The 19,103-nt window shown below is 38.3% G+C and overlaps 1 protein-coding gene across 1 annotated transcript; it reads left to right on the top strand.

Moving 5' to 3' along the window:
- Positions 1-256: 256 nt before the first annotated feature.
- On the top strand, positions 257-13,385 carry IBSP (integrin binding sialoprotein). Its single transcript, XM_046657180.1, has 7 exons — positions 257-321; positions 2,983-3,050; positions 3,141-3,191; positions 3,287-3,364; positions 7,168-7,233; positions 11,693-11,866; positions 12,430-13,385. The coding sequence occupies exons 2-7, from the start codon at positions 2,997-2,999 to the stop codon at positions 12,937-12,939; spliced, it is 933 nt and encodes a 310-aa protein (XP_046513136.1). The 5' UTR covers positions 257-321; positions 2,983-2,996; the 3' UTR covers positions 12,940-13,385.
- The last annotated feature ends 5,718 nt before the right edge of the window (positions 13,386-19,103 follow it).

Raw genomic sequence — 19,103 nt, 5'->3', positions numbered from 1 at the left:
TATATTCAGAACTCAAGCCATTCATCTACATCTCACCCTTCAATTAAGTTCCACAATGCAAACCTCTTGGCACTAGAACCACATTTCATGTTTATTCAACTGAGCCTGTGTCTTGAAAAAGCGTTGAAGCTTGAGGTTTTCCTGGTGAGAATCCACGGTCTGACATCACCCTGGCCATGACAGTGATTGGCTGTTGGAAGGCAAAGAAGAGTTTATAGGCAGCAAGAGCAAGTGAATGAGTGAGTGAGAGAGCAGAGGAAATAGTCAATCTGTGTCCCTCACTCCTGCGAGCCTGCCTCCTCCCTCCGGGACTGCACACGGGTAAGATCTAATACGACAGCTTCATTACCTGAAAATCAAACGCTCCACGTCTTACATCTCTGAACATGGCTTTGAATTTTTTATTTAAATGTTGATATCATTGCCTTGTATAGAATGGCTCTGAAATTTAATACTTGTTTACCATTAAACTAGTATCTCAGATTTTAGATTCGTTCTAAAAGGCTATTTCTTAACCTGTGCATGTAAATAAGTTCTTAATATTCTGCACATAAACTAGGAAATTATGCTTCCTATTTTCTGTCTCTGCACCTCATAGATAACTATTTGTTTCCTCATCCTGGTGCATTCAAGATAACCTATTGAAATACTGTTTTGCATTCGCAAATCTGCCTCGATGTAAGCAGACTTCTCCATAAATTATGCTTAATCTGTAGTTCAGTTATACACAATATCTTTTCAGTACATTGTACATTCGGTTTCAAAGTGTTCATATCCTATAGCTTTAAAATCAGTACAGAGGAAAATATGTAGAAGTAGAGAAAGAAATAATGTTGGCAGTTTATCAGACTCTTCCCCGAAAAACTTGCAATTAGATTCTCAAAGCTATCCTTTAAGAATGTTTGACTTCTTGTCTGGGTTAGCAGTGGTCACTATAGAGGTCTTTGCTTTTGGTGAATCACAAAGTAAATAAAATGACATTTATGCAGGCAGCCAATTGCTGCTTACGTGCACCCCTTGGTTCTTTTAATATTATCCCTGCTATGATTTCATCTAGTTGTTTTTATGGTTTGTTATGAGAAATTTATGTAATCAGAACTCTTTCTACAGTTCTATATATTTAAGTTTTTAGCTCTTTAAGATATTATAGGGGCTGGCCCGGTGGCACAGTGGTTCAGTTCTCACATTCTGCTTCTCGGCGGCCCAGGGTTCGCCGGTTGGGATCCTGGGTATGGACATGGCACCACTTGGCAAGCCATGCTGTGGTAGGCATCCCACATATAACACAGAGGAAGATGGGCATGGATGTTAGCTCAGGGCCAGTCTTCCTCAGCAAAATGAGGAGGACTGGCAGTAGTTAGCTCAGGGTTAATCTTCCTCAAAAAAAAAAAGATATTATAAATACTTCACATATTCCAACTCCTTTCATAAGGTTGCAGAGCAATTATCTTCCTCCTGAGTTGATGAGCTTGACCATGGGCAGCAGAGTTCAAAGTATTATTCTGAGCACCTCAATAGCAATGGAACTTCTTAAACAGATGGGTCCCCTTCAGGAGCAAAGCTGCTTTGTCCCATGTGGCCGTCAAGAACTTTTACCAAAGTAGAGAGGACTGTGAGGAAGTGTGTGGCATCAAAATCAAAAGCCCCACTCTGCCACACATAGTGTGTGACTTAGGACCCAGGACAGCTTCTCCAGTCCTCAAGTCTTACTCTGTGTAATACTTATTTTAGTGTCAGATACTCAATAAGGATGCAGGAAATCTTGGCTAATGATGACAAAATGCAGAATCAACCTTCAGGGTACAGTATACGACATGGGTTTTATACATTTAATATATTACTTTCCCAAGTGTGTGTATGGGGAAATTGCCACCACCATTACACACTGCTTCTAGAATGTTACCGAAGCTGTCACTCTGCACGAGAAAGCACTCTCAGTTAACCATGTATGTCAGTGCAAGTAGGTGGCTGTCAAGTTTTCAGCTAAGTTTGTTTAACCTCTATTAAAATGGAATTTTATCAAATAGAATAAAATTAAAATAGGATAGGATTTCAATCTCCCTCCTTTTAGTTATGAGAAGTCTATGTGGAACTGAGATCTTCGCATGGCTGCAAACCCCAGGACTGTTCGGGAACTATTTGCACTCTGAGAGTTGCATCTTCAATTCTCCTATAGAATTGAAGTGTCCTTCATGCCTATTGCCCTGACACTGAGAGCCCCTGATCCATTCCATGAAAGTCTCCCACACCAGTGATGGAAAACTTCAGTGGAGCTGGAGAATGACCTAATTTGAGGAAATTTGCTCCTGATAACCCCAGGTGAAACTCTGATGAACTCCTCTCACAGAATTACCCTTAGACATGGCCGTTCAGTGCCACATGCTAGGAGAAGAGTATTTCACATATTATGGATCATTTCACACACACAAAAAAGCACTAACTGTTCCAAGATATTCATAGGAAAATGGCTCTTAGTCTCCATTTTGCAAGTGATTTTTTAGTTCAAAATCTATGTAGAAGCTGAAAATTGCCTGTAGGGTCATTGGTGTAAAAGCAATCGTTAAATGTAATCAATTTTGCTTAATTTTTAGTTACAAACAAAGCAAACAGGCCACATAATTACACTAACAATTCAACTCAGCCGATATTCATATGTCAATGATATTAGGAGGCCTCGTTGCCCAAGTGTGAAGGATGCTAAGCATGCAAGCTCCTTGCAGTAATGAAATGGGCTTCCAATGACAGGTCACAGCAGATAGGTTAAAGCCAAATATGGAGCTCCAGATTATCAAACAAATGGGTAAAGTCAGTCTTCTAGCACTTAAATGGAAGAATTTTAAAGCAAAAGTAGAAATTTGGGCTTAATTAGTCAAAACTATAATTGAATAGAGATATAAACAAATTAAATACTTAATCTAATATGAGCAAGAAAATTACACTCAGTTTTAATATTTCTTAACTTTACCACTTCTTTAATTCCAGAAACAATCACCAAAATGAAGACTGCTTTCATTTTGCTCAGCATTTTGGGAATGGCCTGTGCTCTCTCAGTAAGTTCTTTATTAAAAACCTGTAGTTCTTTCTATTTTCTTTTTCTGTAAGAGAGAGAATATATGATAACTAAACGTTCTTTCAAACAGATGAAAAATTTGCATCGAAGAGCCAAATTAGAGGATTCTGAAGAAAATGGGGTAATTAATTTTAGTACATTTCCTTGGCCTGACTGTACTTACTCTGGATTTATTCCACATTAAACATGGATATACCATTTATTTTGTTTATGCAGGTCTATAAGTACAGGCCACGATATTCTCTTTACAAGCATGCCTACTTTTATCCTCCTCTAAAACGATTTCCAGTTCAGGTAAGTAGAAAAATTAATTTTCCTTCTCATCTACTACAACTTAAAGGGAATAAAATTTAACTACAAAACACCTCAATTCAACTCTCACTGAAATTCAGCCAGAAAGACCACTTACTACAAAATGTTTGTTTTTACTCTAATAAAATAAAATTTATTCCTAATTTATCTTTTAAAGCAGGTACACACACACACAGTAAACTCATTTGGGCCTGGTCAAGAATGATATAATAAAAGCAAACACCTTGGCACATTGAGTTCAGGTATTTTCACTAACTCCGACAAAAGTAGACAATTTTATCAGTTGTTGACAATTGAGTCAGTGCTAAGGCCACTAATAGTCATGTTATGGTTGATTCAGTGCTGTCATACAGCTGTTTTACATCCAATAATTTTGAATCCTTTAATTGGTAGGAAAGGAAATTGACTTTATACACAGCAAAGACCACTAGAAAAAATATTCTTGATAATCAATGGTAATTGCTGAAGGTTTTCTGAAACTTGACCTGTGTGGGTCACTACAGCAATATGTTAGAGCATAGTTGTAATGGAAGTGTGGCTCAAGAACCACAGAGGAAAGAGAGAAATTCATGAGGTGAACTAAAAAGCTTGTGAGAAAAGCAAAACGTCCTTAAAATTTGTAAACAAAAAGGAAAATAACTAAACACTAAAAATAAGAGTTTCTCTTTTTACTGGGTTACCTGTGAAGAGGGCCTTTGAAAACTGGAGGGTGTGGTGTTGATTTTAAATATACAACAAACTAGATCTGTGCTATTTTTATTACTACACAGTTTGGGTTCAGAGCACCAATTATGCACCATTTGACCCAGGACTCCTGAGACACTAAAAACAGTCAGGATGCTGAAAACGATGCCTCAGCACAGTGGCTTGGCATACCATCCTACCATATGTTGGGCTAACCCATTTCCAACTCATACAATGATAGGAAATGGTAATCTTAAAGTATTTCTAGCACCATAATCATTATGGGAAATGTGTGCAGCCACAGAAATATGAGCACAAATGATACAAGAGTTGTGGGTTTTCAGAATTGTCTTCCATTCTTTGGTTCACCTCAGGCCCATAGATAAACAGTGCTCATTTGAAACTTCACTTTGTTTTCTTTCTTAAACTAAATGGAAATGATAATCACTTTAAGTCTTGAGTAGCTCCTCGACTTTTCTAAAATACAAGGTACTTACAGATATTCCTATCTAGAAATTTTTGTAGATACATATGTGTGGTCCATTTTAAATGTCCATAGTGAAAAGATATTAGGAGAGATTATATTTTTCATCACTGGTAGACTCAAAGTTCATATATCTTTAATACATAAAATTTCCTCAAATTATATGCAGATAGGTCCATCTCAACCAATATAGAATTTGCAAGAGAGTTGTTTTAAAATAGGATCCAACAAAATATATCTCCTGATCCAGCAGTCTGACCTAGTATTTATGATCTCTCCTCTTACTCTACAAAGTTTGATTTCCAAGATTTTCCCCCTTTCATGTCTACTAATACATTTTCCATGGCTCTTAATTATTATTTATTCTCTTAAGTCTGTTAAGTGTTTAGTGCCCACATTGCCACCCAAAAAGGCATATTGGCTTTGAAATTCATAGTGTGTTCAAACAAGTCTGTGTTTATGTATAATCATTTCTAAAATACCAACTTGCACTAAATGTGTTAAATTGATTGCAAAACCATCAATAGTCTACCACAGCTTATTTATGTACTTGGCTATAGAAATCGAAGTATAAATCAGCTTAACACCTTCAGCATTTCTAATTGAGGAAATTGCTTTTTTATGATTCAAATGATACTTGATTAGTGTGTGAACTCTTAGAAGGCAGGAACTTTATTTTATATTCCTTTTATTAGACTCATCTCAGCTATCACAATGCTTGACATGGGGAAACTGCCAATATTTCCAGTTTCATTTCTTACTACAACCCTCACTCCCAGTACAATGCCTGGAATGTATATTTTGGGGTTGAATAAATGGAGTGATAGAAGTTGGAAGGAATAATGGTAAAAATATCTATATCTATATGAAAGGCTCCCGGAAGAATCAATAAGACTTAGTGACAAATTAGTAATAAGGCATAAATGACAGAAAAGAAATAAGAAAATGCCAAGGCTTCAAGGCATTTCATGCAGTTTTAAAGTTGTTCTCACTGCAGATACTAATTGAAGAGTAATGTGGTTGGGGCAGGAAGAAGGCTAGAGGTGAGGAGGCTTGTAAAATGACTAAAACACTCCCACTGAGACAAAATATGCTGCATAAATATGCTTTCCTCTATATATAATTTAACTAACAAATAGAAATAGTTCAAATATAATATGATGGTTTATTCACCCTCTGAGCTGAATAGGGAAGACTCAACCATGAAGGTCATGGCAGTGGAAAAGCAGGTCTAATTATTCTCTTTTCCACCCAAGGTTATTCTTGGCTCAAGGGGACAAGCATTCCCTTTTCTTCAGTGCATGGTGTGGGCACCTGAAGAATGAGCCCAACAGGGACAGCCCTGAGCAGGACTGGGGCATGAGTGTTTCCTCGTATCTGATCTCTAATCCCGAGGTTCCCCTGCAGCTATGTTTTCTAAGACCCCAGGTACTTAACTGGGTCATCAGAATCAAAACCAAAATTTGCAGAGCAGAAAATGACAGAATCTTAAGTTGGGTATCCATTTGTATACCTGGTGCCATTATGAGTGGTTGCAGAAAAAGAAGGAAAATTCAATTTGGGTTACCATTGGGAGAAAGATGAGGAATCTCCTCTACTGTCTTCGAGGCTCTGATAACAGATGTTCAGAGTGACATTTCCTTTAAAAAAGCAGCAAAGCTCATTAACCTATAATTATATTTTTATATACAGATTCCTTGGTTTAATTCATTCTCATCCAATATTGAGAACTTTAGAGCGATGGTACTCTGTAAATCTCCTAAATGAGTAAATGAATTGTTTTATCCTATCTAATTTTTACTTTATATATATATATATAAAACCTTATCTTAGGGATTAGCTTTATCTAGATTGAAAGATACTAAAAATTATACACAAATTTAATTTCAAGTCAAATTCTAATTTAAATTCACCAGGAGAGCTGATTATTTAAGAGAATCATCCAGTAACAACTTACATTTTATAGTAAGCCTAATCATCATTTCATTTATATTTTATAAAGAAAATAAAACAGCGTGATCTATGTCTTAGCCCAAGATTTGCCTTGAATTGCTTAAAGTCACAACTGTTCTGGGCTTCAGGTTCCTTCTCTGTAAAATAAATTGGACCAGAGAATCTTCTCGTGCTCTCAAAGTTAAGCAATTCTGTGATTCGTTGCTCTGATTTTTACATACAAAATGTTTCAACATGTCATCTATGCTTTGAGGGTTGAAAATGGAGTATGTCACTTCATATCCGGATTATCGTAAAATTCCTGTTTCTCTCTAATCTCCTTTTATGTATGCCCAATCTCCTCATATCTTTCTCACATTTGCATGAGAATTTTTCTAAGTACATAAATCAATCAATCAAGATGGTAATACTAATTAGTTTGAGTAAATATTTGTGTGTATTTTATCTTATTTCAGTCAGAAGGAAATTTTCTTTGGTGTTGAATATATGTGTACATATATATACGTGTATATATGCGCGTATACACAAACATGTATATATGTCTGTATATATGTATACGGACATGTATATATGTACACTTATATGCATGTATACATTATATGCATATAGGTGTACATATATATATATATATTCATATGTGTATGAATTCATATTTTTTTTTCAGACCAGTAGTGATTCCTCTGAAGAAAATGGAGATGGTGATAGCTCAGAAGAGGAGGAGGAAGAAGAGGTAAGGAAATTTCTGCAGGCTTTTTCATGACAAACCAGGCAGCACAAAAAACAAATAGGAAACCAGTCTTCTGTAGTCTGGACTCAGCACATAGCTATTGCCAGTTTACCAACTGCCCACGGTCTTCTATTTTGGACGAGTGAAATGTTATTTAAATTAGAATCAACTAAAATGACTTGTTTAAAATACTGTTGCAGTTTGGGGTTAAAGTTACCTGTAAGTGGTACACAAAAACAAAAGTGTCTCCATTTTAAGTAGAAGACATGTGAATTCGGATAAAAAGAAAAAGAAGTATTATTTATATTTAGGTGGATAGAACACGATGGTAAAAGACAAATACGTAACAATCCTAAACTCAGTGCAATACTTGTTTTAAGGACTGAACTTAAAAAACTCAGTTTACTAAGTAGGTAGTATGTGAAAGCTAATCTTGTATCCTTATCATCTGCCCTTATTGACCCACAAAGTAGGGTTTTTTTTAAAAATAGGAATTTCATATGTCTTTTTGTCTAATAGTAAAATTCGTGTTCTTAAAGAAATGTAAATACTCAAGGTGTATAAATATCATCCTATGTAGTACTACAAATTAGTGTCATTCATGGCTAAAATTCATTTATACCTCTTGGAAATTGTGCTAACATGTTTGTAACTGACACTCTTGCCCAAGAAAACGTACTAATTAGGTACATTTTCCTGGATAGTCAATTATAGCTATCCACTGGTTTGGGAACTTTCTAAATTCAGGTATTCTTAGGTGCTATTTACGAATGGGGCAATGACAGTCAAAAATGGATCATGGGTAAACATCTGCTATCTTGAAAACAAAATGGTGTGGGAACTTTAAAAGCGACAAATCATTAGTTTGATTTTTTTAACCATAAAAGTAACATTTCCAGTACCATAATTTACCCTAACAGCTTAAAGGAAGGCCTTACAGGAACGTTAAGCCAGTACCAGGAAAAATGCCACCTACCAAATCTCACAAAATTTTGCCTGGAGTTTCACATAATAATTTTACATAACAAGTAAGCTAGGATAATCCATTTCATTACAGCTATTTGCTGTACAGTGATTGTAAAATTGCCTTGCCAGCTAGATTTCCCAATTAGAATGGGTAACTTTTGCAATGAGTCTTCATTTGTTGTGATGCTGGTTGGGGATGGAGGAAGATTAGGATTCCTATAGGACTCTAGTGAAATCACACACCCACCATTTTGCCAACAATCTCTGAACATATATGGTCCTCCCAAAACTTATCTGCCAACTCCCCATGACCCAGGGGACTAGACAGTGAAGTTGCCATCCCTGCTTTGGGGAGGAAGTGTGCTGCACCCTCTTTTGCATGTCCTCACACTGCCTAGCACAGAGTCTTACACATACATGGTGGCCAGTCAATATTTGGCGGTTTGGTTATGAAACTTCAGAAGAATAAATGCTCCAAAGATCATCCATTAAAAGTGATCATGGAAAAGTAGATAAATAAAACTGGGAGTCTTCCATATTGAAGAGATTTTAGAACCTCTTTTTTTTCCTCATTTCTTCCCTAAAATTTCACTGGCAATTCAGGTTCATTGCAGAGTCCCCAGGAACTGTATTCACATGAGAAGGTGCTTAGACGTATTTTTTATTTGGTAATTATACATTTTTTTCTCGCTCCTGAACTATTTAGCTTCACTTTTAAAAAACTTTTATTGGAATATGATATACATAACACAATTATCATAAGTATATAGATCATTGAAATTTCAAAAACCGAACACACAAGTGTAACCAGCACCCATGTGGAAAAGCAGCACATGCTTTGTGCTCCATTCCACTCATTCATTAAGCTCCACCAAGGGCAACTGCTATTTTGACTCCTAAAAGATAGATTGCTTTTGCATCTTTTTATGTATTATATACATTAAATCATAGAGAATATACTCTTTTGTATGTGGCCTCTTCCACCCCCAACTTCAGAGATTGATCCATATTGTTCTGTAGTTGTAAATTGTTCATTCTCATTTGGGTAGTTTCCGAGTTTGGGCTATTACAAATTGTGCTGCTACGAACATTCCAGCAGTACTCCTTATCGTGAACACATACATTCTTTTTTGGAGGCCATTTTACCTAGAAGTGAAATTTCTAAGTCAAAGGTGTGAATATGTTCAAGCTGAGTAGATGCAACCAAACAACTCCCCAAAGCAGATGTCCTGGTGCAAACTCCCACTATAGGTACAGGAGAGTGCCACATTCTCTCTAATACTTGTTTCTTTTAGTCATTTTAGCCTAGATTCTAGTAGGTTAATAACGCATTTTTTTTTTTAAAGATTTTATTTTTTTCCTTTTTCCCCCCAAAGGCCCCCGGTACATAGTTGTATATTCTTCGTTGTGGGTCCTTCTAGTTGTGGCATGCGGGATGCTGCCTCAGCGTGGTTTGATGAGCGGTGCAATGTCCGCGCCCAGGATTCGAACCAACGAAACACTGGGCTGCCTGCAGCGGAGTGCACGAACTTAACCACTCGGCCACGGGGCCAGCCCCTAATAATACATTTTTAAGCACAAATTATTGCTAATTTTTCTATTCAATAAGATATTTGAGGTCTAATAGTCATCAACAGACTGACCTATTTTCATTGTTAACTCATTCCAGCAAGATATCCTTAAATAAAGTATCTAGGAACAGAAAGGGTGTTTCAGGAGACAATGTAGAAGTCTATGAGTTGGGAGTCTGGGCCTTTAGTCATGACCCGGCCACTAATGAACCGTCCTCTATTTGACCTCATCTGAGCCATTTATCCCATTAGACCTCAGATTTCTCACCTGTGACGTTAGGGTACAGGACCTAACTTGTGTGTTCTCCTACTCCAAGGGTCTTTGCTCTTTCTACCTCTGAAAGGTTTAGGCTGCTGGACTAAAGCATAAACATGAAAAAATAAATAAACAGTATGGTATTTGTGGGATATTTGACACAATTAGCTTGGAGACCATTTTGGACAGACTCTGCTAGTCCCAAGAGTTCATTGAAATAGTGAATTTACAAATTTGATGAAACAAACATATTCTTCTGTAGTCACTTTGCTTTAGTGATAAGGCAAGCTAAATCTGGGTTTTGTTTGTTTTGAAGTCTTAAAATATAGGATGCCTAGTTAAAATTATGCTAACGTCACATCTTTTTAAAATTATATTGAAATGAATTCAATTTTCCAGTATTCATTTAAAGTAAATAAGTTCTATATGTTTGAAATCCTGGCTTTTAATATTAGCTATTATTTAAATTGGGATATTAACTCAATTAACAAACAATTGCCTAACAACATGGAGTTGGCAAAGGCAAAAGAATAAAATGTTAAAGATTATAATTAGCATCATTTCAGAAGTGTTAATTTTTTAAACAGTAACATAATATACCCCTAAGGATTTCTTGGAGTGTTAAGTTTCTTCATTGCACAGAAAAATGGATTGTGCGTCAAATACCTGAAATCTTTTGAATGGCAGAGAACTGACTTACATATTGGCAGATGGATTTTGAACTATTATGTCTTTTTTCTTTAAATTTGAAAGCACATGAAATATATTCACTTACATTTGGTACTAAATAAAACTTGCAATCAATTTGAAGAGAAAGTTTTCTATAAAAAATGCATTTCTGCAAAAAAATCCTAGGTGTAGTGTGGATGATTCCTATGACTCTTAATCATCATCAAAAACTTCATGGGGGGGCCTCAGCCTGGTAGCCTAGTGGTTAAGTTCGTGTGCTCCGCTTCAGTGGCCTGGGGTTCATGGGTTCGGATCCGGGTGCGGACCTACACATTGCTTATCAAATCATGCTGTGGTGGCGTCCCATATAAAATAGATGAAGACTGGCACAGATGTTAGCTCAGGGCCAATCTTCCTCACCAAAAAAAAAAAAAAAATTCATGGTATGTTAGAAAGGGCTGAGTTTTTCTAGTTAGAAAGATACAGCTTCATCACTTACTATAAGATCTTAAGCAAGTTATTTAGCTTTTCTGAGCTCACTTTCCTTTTCTGAAGAGTGAGAGCAATAATCCCACTTACAGAGCTGCTATAAGAAATTTAAAAAATAAGTATAAAGTCCTCAGCTTACTTGTTAGCAAATATAAGAATTAACTTCTGCCATGTTGTAGTAGTTATTAATAAGACTTTAAGAGCCTGAGCCATGTTATGGTGTGATACCACACAATCACATATGTGGAAATTATTACACAAATATTTTTGAATTGATTAGATAGAATGTGGAAATATCTAAAACACGAGATAGCAAAGTGAATAGGATGAGACGACTTTGAGTTGAGTTTTTAGAAGTGAGAAGGGCATACAAGGAAGCATAATTGCCAACACTGGGTGATGAGCTGGCTGAGGGATACAAATGTCTTCCCAATAATGGTTCATGACTCCAACAAATCTTGAGTTATCTTCCATCTAAAATAACTTATCTGGTTCTGGCTATTTTTACCAGGAGACTTCAAATGAAGAAGAAAACAATGGAGAGAATGAAGATTCTGAAGGAAACGAAGATGAAGAATCGGACGCTGAGAACACCACCCTGTCTACGATCACACCTGGCTATGGAGAGGAGCCCACCCCTGGAACGGGAAATATAGGTCCAGCTGCGATCCAGCTTCCAAAGAAGGTAATAATTCCTCCAAAATGTTTAGTCTGATTTCATTTCTTTACTGAAGTCTAAGGTTATCCCGACACCATAGACAAAGTATTTTATATTATCTTCATTCACTCATTGAAAAAGTGAGAGCAGATATAATTTCCCTGTTTACAAACAAGGAAAGATATTTTCTCAGGCAAATTCTCTTCCCATGTTAGTACACTGACTTTCTGCATTACAACAAAATACTAAGGACGAGCATCTTAGCAGTGGATAAAAGATCTTCAGAGGGGCCATTGCATTTCAGGGAAGAGGACCAAGACAGAGAGAGTGAGTGGCAAAGCTATAGGAAGCATCTCCCACAGAGAAGGCTTATTTATTGGGTACATTTTCCCCCATCAAAACCCACTGACAAAGGTACTAATTCTGAATTTTTAAAACCCCAACCAATTCTTTAGTAAGTTAAATAGGCTTCAATTCAAAATCACGTCTAGAACAAAGCTGTCAGTACAGCCTGTGTTGGATGAAACAGTGGCCTTAAGTTTTACATTTTTCATGCCTAAATTTGGATTCTTTCAAACTTTTCCATACAGGCTGGGGACAAAGGAAACAAAGGTACAAAAGAAGAGGAAAGTGATGAAGAAGAAGAGGAAGAGGAAGAAGACGAAAATGAAGAAAATGAAGCAGAAGTGGATGAAAATGGGCAAGGCATCAACGGCACCAGCTCCAACAGCACGGAGGCAGAAAATGGCCATGGCAGCAGTGGTGGAGACAACGGAGAAGAGGAAGGTGAAGAAGAAGCCAATGCAGAAGGAACCGCAGTGCCTGCAGAGCAGGACAATGCTGGCTCTAAGACAACCACCTCTCCAAATGGAGGGTTTGCACCTACAACTCCACCACAGGAGGTCTACAGGACCACCGCTGCGTATGAGGGGGAGTATGAACAAACAGGCACCAATGAGTACGACAATGGATACGAAGTCTATGAAAATGAGAATGGGGAACCTCGTGGGGACAATTACCGAGCCTATGAGGATGAGTACAGCTACTATAAGGGGCGTAGCTATGACGGCTATGATGGTCAAGATTACTACCACCAATGAAGGCCCAGCCTGGGATGAATTCATTCATTCTAGTGTTTCATGTGGCTATTGTTTTCAAAGTTCAACTCAGGAAGGTGCAATATAACAAATGTGCATATTATAATGTGGAATGGTGCTACTGTTCCAAAGTGATTTTCTGTAATTTCTTCTGCAAGTAACGGGCTTCTCGTTGCTTCTCCCTGGTGTGTTATTGAAAGGTCATTGTAAATCAGGGCCATTTATCAAGTGAGTGGTAAACCAGTCCATGAAATTGAATTCGACTGAATGTTTTGAGGTCATAGTTCTATAAATAGTATTTTTAACATGTTTGTACTATTACTAACTGCTAAAACATACTCTTTGTGCAAGAAGTGCTTCTAAGAAGAGAGTCATTGACATTAATGACACTGTATACAATAAGTGTGTAGTTCTTTAATCACACGGCCTATCCAACACTGTATATTAGATTTGTCATCCTTATGTATTTTTATGTGACCTGTATGTATATTCTATCTATGGGTTTTATCACAAATAAAATTGCAATCTTTCAAATCTTTTATAATTACGAAGAAAAATGAGAGATTCAAAATGGAAAAAAGGCGAGACCAGTGGGGGATGATTCAGCTAAGGGATAAAAGCTTATTTCTACTATGGTTTAAAATTCAGAAGAACTATAAGCATTTTTTCATGAGTAAACCAATATAACTAAGATTTTGATATGCTTGTGGGCGGGTCAGCCATATACGTCAGGAGAATAAAAGGTTTTTTTAGAGTTGCCAGATTTAACAAATAAAAATAGAAGATGCCTAGTTAAATTTGAATTTCAGGTAAACAATGAATAATTGTTTTGTACAAGTATGCTCCATGCAATATTTGGCTTCTGTGAAATATTTGGGACATATTTATACTCAATAAATGATTCATTATTTGAAATTCAAATTTAATTGAATGTCCTGTGTTATACCTGGCAACTCTACCCCATTTGGTTTGGTTTTAGGTGAGGTAGGGAGTGGGATAGGGTATAAAACTCTTACACACACACCATGCACACACACGCACACTCACACACACCAAAGAGGGCTGCTATGCAAAGCCTTAACTGCAATTTATACTTTAATATAGAGCTAAAAGTAAATTTCAAATGGGAGTAGTGAAGGAAAGTAGATACTGAGAAGGAGTAAGAAGACAAAAATTCAAACTTTTTTTATTTATTCATTTATAAGATGTACTGAGCATCTACTTTGGAGATGGACAATGTCAGACCTTGGGCTAATGAAGATGAAGAACTCTGTCCTCAGAGTGATCTTAGTCTGAGAGCTAACAGTTGTAAGGCTTTACATGCACCAATTCATTGTCTCCTAACTTTTTGTTTCGAAAAATACCAAGCCTTCAGAAAAGTTGGAAGACTAGAACATGAGCACCCTTATTATACCTTTCACCTGGATTCACCAATGGCTAATATTTGCCATGTTTATGTCATCTCTTTCTGTCTATTTCTGTGTGCCTCTCTTCATAAATATACATACTTGTTTGCCAAACCATTGAAGAGTGATTGCACACACCATGGCATCATGACTCTTCAGCCCTAACTACTTTAGCATTTTAGTATGAGAACAAGGAATTCTCTTATGTAGCCACAGTACTGTTACCATTCTCATTCTCAAGAAATTTAACATAGATATGACAATATTTTCTAGTATAAAGTCCATATTCAAATTTTACCAATTATTCCAATAATGTCCTTTATTGCTATTCATTTAATCCTCACAAAACTCTCTCAGGGAGGTATTATTGTTATCCTCCATTTTATTGAGGGAGGGACTAAGGCACAAAGAGGTTATGCATTTTGCACAAGGTCACAAGCGGCAAAGCTGGAGTTAAAACAAAGACAGCCTGGCTTTAGAGTCTGTGCTCTTCACCATGATGCTATATTCATTCATATATATTCATCTGTATACACACTGGACCCATGAATGGGCAGGAAATCGCTAATGATGAGAACATTGCTGAAAATGAGCCTTGTCTTATGTCACAATATTCTTGGAACCAGCCGTATTTTATGACTCGAGAACTAAGAATATTTTCAAAGAAAGGATCTTCTTGTATCTGTGGTATATCTTTTTACACAGGCAACTTGGTATTGTGCAAAGTGCGTGGGCTCTGGAGTTAGATGGGCTTGAATAACGGCGTTATTGAGAGTAAACTGAGTTCCTTCCCTGGGCTTTATTGCCACATCTCCTGCAGACGGCATGCGCTCAGTAGGCTGCTGCTGAGTGTCTGACGGTGTTTTCAGGCACTCAGAATCATCACGTCTCTCCTCTCCACGAGCCTTCCTTTGCCCATCTGAACACTTAGGTGTATATCATTGTAATAGAATAATCTGGCCATAAAAATTGTCTTTTAGGAACTCATAGAACTTTTTTTTTTTTGTCCTAATGCATCTTTATAAACAAAAGTTTCTGATGAGATTGAGGCCTTGGGAACAGTAAACCATTACTGTTTATTAGGCAATATAAGTATGTTTACTATTTATATCAAATATATAAAAGAATCAAATATATCAAAGAATCATCAAATCTTAGATTTGGAAAGGATCTTTAAAATCAGTCAAGTTCATTTATTAATTTTTATTCATTTTTCTATAGCAAAATTGGTTAATCTTTTCCTTTATGGTTTCTTCCTTTGCTTTTGATTTATGTAATGTGGGTGCCACTCCCCACGATCCTGCCTCAGGGCTTTGAGCTGGCTCACTTTGATCCCTGAGGGCAGAACGGAAACTGTTACCCACCATTGCTCCAAGCATTGAGGCATCTCCTTTAGACTAGTGGGGCTTTTTAGGAGCACTTTGGCAAGGCATTCACTTGGAGTAGGCAATGGCAGCAGAGGAAAGATACATAGCCTCGCACAACACGGACACCAGCACAACTGGGCAGTCAGATGGTGAGGCCTGTAGACAACTAATACCCAGGGCCGAGATGGAAGCAGCGTGGAGTTCTTGGATCAAGACTGAGAGGTGGGGGGGTGAGAGCTGTAATTTAACACAGCTCCTGGGCATGCCAACGATGCCCCTTACAGCAGTTTTCTCAGCCATACCATGGAATATCTTCAGTCTGGAAGCCCCCTCTTGAAATAATTTTCCTACTTGGAACCACATGTTACAGTGCCAGCCTCTTTCTGCCATCCTAGCTAGCTAGGCTCCCTGGCCTCTTGCTCCAAATTCCCTTTGACCTTCCCACCCAAAAGATCTATTTTCTGTATTCTCTGATGGTAGCTGTTGACGGTCCATCTGGAAAAAACTTGATGAAAACTCAAATTATTAGAAAAGAAAGAGGAACATTTTTATTGTTCCCAGAGAAAGAGAATCCTTCCCCTGAGAATGAAGCAAATGACTCCTTTGAATAAAGAAAGATAAAAAGTGAAATAAGCTATGCTCATATTTGGGGGGAAGAAATGAAGTTGGATATTTATACTCTCCTGCCCATAGAAAATTCTTTTGCCGTAGTTCACATGTAGAAATCAGTCTGTAGCTGTGGCAGAGCTCCTAGATGCCCATTAATATCTGTTCTCCCTTCGCTCTCAGAGTAATAGAACTTGGTTTTTTAAGCTAGGCCTGTGGCTACAGAATAAATTCTAATTTCTTCACCTCTCTTGGAGCTACATGTGGCCATCTGATTTAAGTTCTGGCCAGATGAACATTTGATGTGTCCAATTTCCTGGTGGTCTCTGTAAAGAGAAGTATTATTCAGTTTCCCTTTCTCCAATTTCTCCCTCATGCTGGCTTGAATTCAACCATGGTGGTGAGCCTTCTATGACAGCGCGCATGAAGCATCAATCTGCGGATGGCAACATGATGACATAGACAAAGTCTGGCTCCGAGGAGCACCACACCAGCCCTGGATGCCCAACCTCTAGAAATAAACTTCTATTTTCTTTAAGCCACTGTGATTGTGGGTCTCCATTATTTACACAGAAATTAATCTTACCTCAGTAGTTCTCAAAGTGTAGGCACCAGATCAGCAGCATCCGCGTCATCTGAGAACTTGTTAGAAATGCAAATTCTGGAGTGCCACCAAAGCTCGGGGTGGACAGGTGATTCCAACGCACCTTAAAGTTTGAGAACCACTATTTTCGTTAGTATAATAGCTAAAGCTAATTATACACTTACTGTGTGCCAGTTCCATTCTAAGCATCTCACGTACATCACATCACTTAATTCCCACAATTGCTGGAAGTTAACTCCATTTTACAGGTAAGGAAACTGAGTTGTAGAGATGATTAGCCACTTCCTGAGATAACACAGCTGGTAAAGGGAGGAAAGGAGACTGCTCTGGGGTGCACATCCTATATACCTCTCAGAGTTTCTTTCTTCATACAGAAAGGTCACTCTGTTAAAATAAGTGGATTTAACTGGGAATCAGAAGAGGAAATTTTAGATAAGAGCATATGTAACAACCCTGATGGTGTTTTACTGTTTTGTTCTTTAGAGTTAAGAAGATGTAATTTTACAGGTTTCACACCTGCTCAGGTGATCAAAGGAGGATCTCTTTGAGAACAGAGACTGCTAGCACACAAGGAAAATACTTTTTAATGCTCTTGTCAAAATAGAACAACACCTTGTCGTTTGTCAAGCAGTCGAGCATTCTCTAAGCAGTGGGGTGATTTGTGACAGAGCCACTAGGACCTCCATTGTGGCTGTGAGCTTGGCGCCCCACAATTCCATTGATTCAGCCAGTAGAGAGGCAACAAACAGAGTCAAGCGGTTTATTACTTACACAGACAGCAAAAGCAGGATCAGCATGGTGTCAGCTCCCTGTATCCCCAGTCCCCCAGGAAGACACAGAACCTGAAGGGCCAAATGACAGATGGCACAGGTGTTAGGTCATTCTGTTGTTGAGGAGCCAGCTCTCACCTATAGCCAAGCAGATAGACTTACACAGAAATCTGCAGCTGAACCCAAAGCGGGGTGAGGTTGAAAGTCCTGTGCTCAACTGAAACTGAAGATGAATGAGAAATGGCCTTGTGACCACCCCTCGTAAGATAGGGAGGCGCATGGGAAACTGTCTGTGGCATCTCTTCACCAGGCTGCTTACCCCTCCTTGTTCCTGGAGTCGCAGGGCACTTTGCCAATGCTCAGTTTGGACTGCACTCAGTCCTTGTCCTCGTGGTCTATATGGAGACGTGCAAGGTTGTCAGGGCGCTGCTCCCCTACTCACCTCTTCCATACAAGATTTGGGAGGCTTATGAGTGTCCTGGAGTTTCTAAGGAAAGTTGGCCACGCAGGGGAGTTAGGATGGGCTAAGAAAGGTGTTAGGGCAGAGAGGATTGCTTCTGAGAGATGATCCATAGCAGACCTTCAGGCCCTCACTGGGCAATGGTCTGCTAAAAGGCTTCCCAACACAGGCCACAGCATTGGGGGGAAGGGGGAGATGGTGTGTGGGTATTAGTGTCACCACAGGGCAGCTGCTTCTCAGAGATGACTCTGCCCCTCTCCCTGTGGTCACCCTAGGTCCCATCCCCTCATTTCCAGTTCCTCTCATATCCTTCAACATGACGCCTTGATTAAGATCCTCCCCAGCTGGCAGCCAAGTGACCCATATTTAACCTGTGGGGAGTCCCCTCTTTTCAATTCACTATTGTGGCATATACTCTATACCCTGCTTCTTTCATAGCTGACCCTGTTGATTTTCTACCACTCTTTTTTCTCTTAACAAAATTTTCACCTTGTAAAACTAAAAGCTTTGGCTTTCAAAATGATTGCTTCTGCTAAGAACTTCAAGAACAGCTTTCAGAACTGGGAAACCAAACATTGACTTTCTTTCCATTTGGATTCCTCTTATTAAAAAAAAATACTCTCGGGCGGGCCCAGTGGTGCAGTGTTTAAGTTCGCATGTTCTGCCTCAGTGGCCTGGGGTTCACCAGTTCAGATCCCAGGTGTAGGACCTATGCACCACTTGTCAAGCCATGCTGTGGCGGGCGTCTCACATATAAGGTAGAGGAAGATGGGCATGGATCTTAGCTCAGGGCCAGTCTTCCTCAGCAAAAAGAGGAGGATTGGTGGCAGATGTTAGCTCAGGGCCAATCTTCCTTAAAACAAAACAAAACAACAACAAAAACAAAAACAAAAATACCCCAAATCATCTCCAGGCAAAGTGAATCCCTCTGAGTGACAAGGAGAAGAAATAATG

The sequence above is a fragment of the Equus quagga genome, chromosome 3, assembly GCF_021613505.1.
Source record: "Equus quagga isolate Etosha38 chromosome 3, UCLA_HA_Equagga_1.0, whole genome shotgun sequence".
Classification (NCBI taxonomy): Eukaryota; Metazoa; Chordata; class Mammalia; order Perissodactyla; family Equidae; genus Equus; species Equus quagga.
Note: the sequence above shows the minus strand (reverse complement) of the source record. Positions and strands in the feature narration are given on the sequence as shown.